The sequence below is a fragment of the Cetorhinus maximus genome, chromosome 10 (assembly GCF_964194155.1).
Source record: "Cetorhinus maximus chromosome 10, sCetMax3.hap1.1, whole genome shotgun sequence".
NCBI classification, from domain to species: domain Eukaryota; kingdom Metazoa; phylum Chordata; class Chondrichthyes; order Lamniformes; family Cetorhinidae; genus Cetorhinus; species Cetorhinus maximus.
In genome coordinates, this window is record NC_135888.1 from 13,606,770 (window position 1) to 13,614,935 (window position 8,166).

Consider the following 8,166-nt stretch of genomic DNA (forward strand, 5'->3'; position numbering starts at 1 on the left):
GTTGAGGACTGCAATTGGACATCTATTCAATAGCCCAACATCATAAATGACTCCCATGTTTGCATCACAGTAGAATGTTTCTCTTTATGAATCCTCAGGCTCCAGACAAGTGCAGTCCTAGCTACGGCCAGTGGCTGCCTTGACTTTTCTCAGTGGTGTTTAAAAAGTTTTAAAAAAACAAATCCTATTGTATTTTAAATTGGATAAGTGTTTAGTACAAGTTTATTTCAAAGTCATCATTTAACATGGCCATTCTAATCTCAATATCTACTGATGATGTGCTGTCTATGACATTCATTATTGCTTTTTTAGGTTTGATTTGTCTTTATGTTTAATAGAGGCAACTCCAATTACAATATGATGAATTATTTACAGTAGTACTAATTTTTTGTCAAATATAATTAACAAAACAATACTAAACATTAACTAATTGGTCATTAACTATTTATTACATCACAGCTCAGCATGATGCTCAAGAATTTTATATTTATTACATTATATATTTAATTAGTCATTGCAAGTATTATCTCAATTTAAATTATTGTCATGTGATTGAGCATAAATATTTGCTATAGATCTGGTTATTACCTCTAATGTGTTATGCATAATTTTAATGTCCTCAAAGTTGTTTTGAATGTTCCCTGACAACGTTGTGAGATTTATCCCATTGATGCCCCTGTGCTGTGGTAGCATTCAATATTTTCAGCACTTTTTCCTAATAATTTATTAACTCGTACACTTATATAAAAAATATTATTTAATTTCCCCTTGTGTCCTGTCTGTGAACAACATGACAAAATTACTACATTTTAAAGGTATTGTTTTTAAATTAGGATGTTTGAATTATAAAAGTATTATGTTTTCAAATTTCTGCAGATGGTTTTCCAAAATCATTCAACCCCAAAAATATAGGTTTATGGCCGAATTAAAAACCATGTTGGGCTGTTCTGCTGAATTCTGATTGGAACCAGATTTAAAAAATAACTTTATAACAATCTTGACTATCAGAAATTAGAAATCCCAGTAACATTAATCAGGGCTTGATTTAACTCAGGTTATGAAGTTAAAAGGACAGAGTTCTAACTCCCCATGATATTTATTATTTCTTAATGCAATTATTATTTTGCTTTTTAGATATCACTCCATATACAAACCAGCACCAACCAGTGAGGTTTACAGTCGTTGCAAAGTAAATCCCAAGGATTCCGAGGAAAATGTACAAAAAGCGCTTGAAGTGTATCATGCCAATGTTAGGGACTTGGAGCAATTCTACAACCCTGTCATCCATGTCAATGCAGACCAGGATCCTTATACGGTGTTCGAATATATTGAGAGCTGTGTTGTCAAACCCTTGTCAAAATACACAAATGTCTTTGTTTGAGTGATATTGTAGATAAGACACTTCCAGTGATGTCTTTCCTAGTTTATATCCTGCATATTTAAATCCTATTGATAGTCATTTAGTTAACAGTAAATTTAGTTTCTGACTTTCCCCTAAATACACATTTGGTTTCCATTGTTCTGACGGATCTTGCCTTATAATATTTCCAGACAAATATGGGTTAATCATTGGAAATTAGAGAAAGATGCTCATTTTTATGCACATTTCTGTCAAATAGCTTGGTGGGAAAAATAGCTATTACTTTTTTGATCTCAGGGTTGTAGCCATTACAAGAATGCTATATATAAGCTCTTCAGAGCTGCAGTAACTTAAACTATGATAGTACTGATCATGTAATAATTCTTTGGTGTAGTAAGCCTGAGTATTGGATCCAACAAGATAAACCTTTGAGAAAGTGTTCTTTCAAGGTGTAAATTGCAAACACCACCCCTGATCTTGATCCATTGCAAAGGTTTGTTTGGTCATCAGATTTTTATCTGCATTATTAATATTCTATATTTTTTGACTCACAAGCATATTATTTCTGTTGCTGGAATAAGGTGAAGCTATTTTCTAGAATGGCAATGCTCTGCTTCCAGACCTGCCTTTTGTTAAAGCACTTCCAGATCCATATACATAGTCAGTCAGCTCTTTATTGCATAGGCAATAAAGGTAGTACATTGATAAACAAGGCACAGTCAAGGCTGATCCTATGCCAGAAATTTTGAGGTTTTGACACCTAAGATTAAACGGCCTCCAACTAATATATGGTACTGAAGTTAAATAAAATTGCTAGTGGATGCTTGTTTCAGTAGCCATGACTTTCCTCGCTTATTGTAACTTTTTGCAGTCTACATGTGGAAATTATATATATCATTGGTACAAGATCAGAGGAGAGACCGCAATTATTAACTCAATTGAGTAATAATACATGGTGACAACTAGCCAATGACAGACTATATGTTCAAGGTATAATCTCCATCACAGAAAATGATGCTTGCAACTAAGGCGAGAAGACTCAGATTCCTCTTTACATATGTTTTATCAAATTAAAACCTATTTTCTGTGCAACAGCTTCTGCAGTCCTACTTGCAGTCTTCATTTCCAGAGTCCCTGCTGTAAATTCTTTAATAGATACTTTAATTTGTGCTGAACACATCCATCAGTTTCCAAAGACAGCATCCATTTCCTATATGCTGAAACTTAACTTTGTGTGAAAAGAACCTGAAGATACTGGGATTAAAAATAGAAAAATGCTGGAAATACTCAGCAGGCCAGGCAGCATATGTGGAGAGAGAAACAGAGTTAATGTTTCAGGCCCCATTGTTCCAGGTGGACATAAAAATCCCATGGCACTGTTTTGAAGAAGGTCAGGGGAGTTCTCCCCAGTGTCCTGGCCAATATTTATCGCTCAACCACCATCACAAAATAGATTATCTGATCATTATCACATTGCTGTTTGCGAGACCTTTCTCTGCACGAATTGGCTGCTATGTTTCCTACATTACAGTCAATGGAGTGTAGCCACTGTTGTAAAGTGCTTTGAAACATCCTCTGGTCATGAAAGGCATTATATAAATGCAAGTCTTTCTTTTAGTTAGGATACAGGGGGCGAGGGGATGACTTTTGACCCTGGCAATGCTGTGAAAATTGAGCAACCAAATTTACTGCCCCATTCCTCCTTGTAATCTGCCTGCCAGCATTTTTGTAGGTGCCATCGCATGGATCCCCAGCTATTTCACGTGAGTGCCTACATATAATATCTGGGTAAATTCAGGAGTTTGGCAGTATTGGGACTTGAACCTGGAATTATGTAAGTTCACTGGCTGCGGAACCTTACACTTCTGTAATTTTACATTCTATTATTGGTATTTGCTTTCATTAATTTCACTAAGGTACTTAAGCAACAGTGCAACATCAGAGTAGAAAGTATCAAAGAAACAGAAAATAAATGGCATATATTTATTTAAATGTATGCTGCTTTTATTGATGGAGCTTCTTCTCTCACTGACACTGCTGTGCCAGCTGATGATAAAATACATTGAGTAAATATACCAATTATGCAATATTCTATTCTCTTAATGACAGCACATTTGTAGTAAACCTGCTTTATGCAGTGTCTCAATTTTTTCCCCACTTTGGTGAGTGCACAGATGAATGCAAACAAGGAACTGTGCTCTCTGCGACTGCTCCTTTCCATGTTGTACATGCAGACTCAGGTCAGTCAGTGACCTCTGGGATCCACTGGGAACAAGCATTGAGAGCAAGCGCTGAGCCGTGGGGCAGCAGAACATGTTAATACTCTTGTTTAACGATCCCTCAGAAATGGAGAACAACAGAGATTGCTCTTCGTTATAACTGTGTACCAAGTCAGTCTAATTACTGCTCTGGGTATTAAAAGACAGACAATCTATGGCAAATGCTTAATTTACAAGCAATAGTGTTTTCCTCTGCTCAGAAGTATCATAAACGATGATAAAATACGAATTTTTTTGGGCTGTTACAAATGCCATTTTATGATACAAATATATTAAAAAATAAAACTAAATCATAAATTAGAGAACAAGAAATAACCATTGAAAGCTACATTTTACATGGACCTCAAGAGGCTGATACCACCTGCCTTCACCAAACAGGCTTGTTGTGTGCTTGAGCAGCGACCTCTCCCTAAGAGGATTCCACAACCTGCTTGCTCCATATAAAGGAAAATACAATAAATCCAATTTTCTATAGAAAACAGTCCTAAACCTGCATTTCTGCTCTATTTACTTTTACTGCCTGATTGACATACATTCTCTGTAGGTGAGACATTGTATATGGCCTAGCAATGCATGGAAGCTTGTTAGGGGACAGTATTGAAGGTCAGATTTCTAAGAAATGAATGATTCATTTTTTTCAATTTAACGGTGCATTGTTGAAATTCAACATCAGAAATTCCTGTGTAGACACAGAAGCTAGTTCAAAATAATTACAGACACAGGGAAGTTCTCCTTGATATTTACAATATCAATGTTTTTGCAGTTCTGAAAGTACAACGATAGAAAATCTTTACTGTGCTAACATCATTCTTGCTGCTATTCAAAAGTGTGGTCACTGTATGAATTACAATAAAACTTGCCTATCCACAGCCATCTTTGATTCAATATTACAAATTTAGTAATTTACTTGTAATTTCTGCATTGTGAGCCATAAATTGTACAGCACATCTTTGAGAAAAGAAACATTTGAACAAATACTACATAACAGATATCCTAGCCTTGGAAGGAGCACACCAATTCAGTAACAAAAGCAGAAAATGCTGGAAGAACTCAGCAGGCTGAGCAGCATCTGTGGAGAGAGAAACAGAGTTAACGTTTCGAGTCCACAGATGCTGCTAGGCCTGCTGAGTTTTTCCAGCGTTTTCTGTTTTTGTTTCAGATTTCCAGCATCTGCAGTATTTTGTTTTTAAATAACAACAATTCAGTAAACTGATTCCAATAGAAGATTGTCCTATGAGGAAAGACTGGGTAGACTAGGACTCTATTCCCAGAAATTTAGCAGAATGAGAGGTGACCCCACAGAAACACAATAAGGGTAGATGCTGGGTGGATTCTTCCCCCGGCTGGGGAGTCTAGAACTAAAGGTCCAGGTTTCAGAATAAGGGGTTAGCATTTAGAATTGAGGTTAGCAGAAATTTCTTAATTCAAAGAGTTGTGGATCATTGGAATTTTGGACCCCAAAGGGCTGCTCAGTTGTTGAATATAGTCAAGACAGAGATCCATAGATTTTTGATGCTAAGGGAGTTAAGTCAATGGATCGAATGGCCTACTCTTGCTCCCATTGTTATATTCTTATGTACTATTTTTAAAAAGCAATCATATCTTGTGCCGTTGCCCACTAAATGCAATTCCATTATTCTATCTCCACTCCTTGCACTTTCTCTCAAAGTCAGCAGGTGCCATGCATTGAATAAAAACCAATAAAAAATAGGATTCAAAACATTATTTTGGTCATTTTATTTACAAATATTTTTAAAAATGATGCTTCTGAGAGGCTCGAGATCAAGCATGGGCATTTTCCAATCATGCTGTGTCAACTTACTTATTCCCATTAACCACGTGATTGATTGTATCATTTACTCTGGCCAATCAAAAGGATCAAGCAGCACTAACATCTAAAGACACTTTTAAAATATAAATTTGGTTGATGTCTTCTATGATCATACCACTACAACCTGTAATAGCCAGCTGCAATAGTTTTCTGAGTGAAGATTTTTTAAACATTGTGTAACTATTGGATTTGTTTTGGCACTTTGATTTAACTGATACGATTCCACTTGTAAATATCATTGATGCAAACACAACAGTCACTATTTCCTGCATAGCCAAAGAAAAATGTTATTTATTTGTGTCTCCTGCCAGATAAAATGATATTGCTGAATTAGCATTTCTAGCTAATGTTCTCCCCTGTGGTACTTATACTCCTGACTGTGTAAAGTTGTATAATCATTGGAGCATCTTCCAATCTCACCCAGTGACCACTGTTCATTTATGAACTTTAGTAATGTGTCAAATGGCTATCTAATCAAAACTGGCATGGCAATAGTAACTCCACACACTCACTTCCAACACAGTCTGTCGGTAGTGGTCAGAAAAGGAAATTATAGCTGATATTCCTCTCGGAGGCCAAATGTAGTTTACCACTGCTCTGACTGGAAAGAGCATGGATTGGGAAATGGAGCCTGGAACCTTTGCAATCTGTCCCCACACCTTTATACATGAAATTTTGATTTACAAAACTGGCAACGAAAAGACACCATTGTTTTTATAGAAAGGTTTTTTGTAATCTACAGAACCGCCTGATTTAGGAGTTAAGTAATTGAAACATCACTGTAAAACAATAGAACAAAAGGTTAACATGCTGCCAAAAATTAGTGATTTTAATATTAGATAAATGAGTCAGTGATTGAAGATTTTCCTAATAAGATTAACAATTGCATTCATTGTAGTTTATGTACCTGAACTGCCAAATCATTGAAACTACAAAAGGGATCGGGAAAGTACAAATAAAGGGCAGGATGGAGGAAATCTCTCTCGAGTGTCAAAATAGCTAGTCATTGAAATCCTCTTTGACTCCAAACCTTTAGCAGCATAGTAGCCTCATACCTGAAGTTACTTTAAAAAATCTATAAAGCAGAATGGCATTGGGCACACAATATACATGGAAAGCATGATACAGATTTTTATCACAGCCTATGACAAAGCAGAGTAATATTAGAGTATTTGATTTAAAAAATGTGAATCTTCTCAAAAAATGTGGTTAACTGCAATGCTATTTTATCATTGTGCTCAGCTATATGTGCATGGGGAGAACTTTTGCTGATAAATTGCTCTTTGTAAAAAGTTGAGGAAGTGCTCAAGATAAGCAGAAGCATCTGCCCAGGTCAGAGTTAACCCCCAAAGCAAAACACCCACAAAAATAGCTTGGCCAACCTTAGCTTTTTGGAGGAATCATGAGGGGTCAAAGATTTATCACTCAGATCCAAGGCTCCAGAACACCCAGATGGAACTGGTGGTCAGGAGATCTCCTGTTGCTAAAATTGCCAATGGTTTGATCAGATTGATAGGCTATCATCCCAATCAACTTCTTCCAGGTCCTGAAACCAGACCAATTCAGCCCAGAGGAAAGAAGGTTTTTGTACAAGACTGCAATTCTCAATGGATAATTAAAGGGGCTCTTCCACCATTTCAGGACCTGGTGCCACTGACTGTCAGACTCTCCTTATGTCAGTCATCAAATACATGTGGGTCTATATAATCTTAGGCTAAAGTGAGGACAGCAAGAATGTATCTCCTCTTTCTACTATTTTGACTGAAAACAGAGTTAAATTCAATCAGATTTTTTCATATCATATTACCCTATATATTGCAAGTTCAAGTGTGCTAACTTTTGTTTTAAAACTTGATTTAGTTTTGCATGATGGAGACAGATGTTTCCCAACAACTAGGATCCAGTCAAAAAATATTTTTTCTTCTCAAACAAAACTTCCAGTTTTTGGATGACCTGGTACCACTGCTTATTACAGATAAGCAACATTTAGCTGTTGTCCGACATCAGAGCAAGCAGGACCAACAGGTGGGAAATGTCAAGTTATCCAATTCCTGACATTGGCTTTGGAAACCCACAGTTCTTATAGGCATATGAAGAGGGTTAAGAACATAAGAAATAGGAGCAGGAGTAGGCCATTCAGTCCCTCAAGCCTGCCCTGCCATTCAGTAAGATCATGGCTGATCTGCCCCAGGCCTCAACTCCACTTTTGTGCCAACTCATCATAGCACTCAACTCACTGATATTTCAAAAATCTATCCACCTCTTTAAATACTTTCAGTGATCTAGCCTCCACAACTCGCTGGGGTAGAGAATTCCAGGCATTTACTACCCTCAGAAGAAATTCCTTCACATCTCAGTTTTAAATGAGTGTCCCTGTATTCTGTAACTATGTTGCGTAGTTCGAGATTCCTCCACTAACAGAAACATCTTCTCAACATCTATCCTGTCAAACCCCCTCAGAATCTTAAGTTTCAGTCAGATCGCCCCTCATTCTTCTAAACTCTAATGAATAAAGGCCTAAGCTGTTTAGCCGTTCTTGATAAGACAACCCCTTCATCCCAGAAATCAGCCTAGTGAATCTCTCTTGAACTGCCACAAATGCCAGTATATGCTTTCTTAAATACGGGTACCAAAACTATACACAGTACTCCAGGTGTGGCCTCACCAACACCCTATACAGTTGTAACAAGATTTCC

General features: G+C 36.8%; 1 protein-coding gene across 2 annotated transcripts in view; it reads left to right on the forward strand.

Annotated features, from left to right (window-relative positions):
- ak8 (adenylate kinase 8) overlaps positions 1 to 2,462 on the forward strand; it is a 135,448-nt gene extending 132,986 nt beyond the window's left edge. The window contains exon 13 of one of the 2 annotated variants that reach the window (XM_078549986.1): positions 1,135 to 2,462. In XM_078549986.1, the coding sequence (XP_078406112.1) occupies positions 1,135 to 1,381 (247 nt within the window). In that variant the 3' untranslated portion in view covers positions 1,382 to 2,462. The remainder of the gene's footprint in view (positions 1 to 1,134) is intronic. The other variant, XM_078549987.1, reaches the window with a different exon arrangement.
- Positions 2,463 to 8,166: the final 5,704 nt, after the last annotated feature.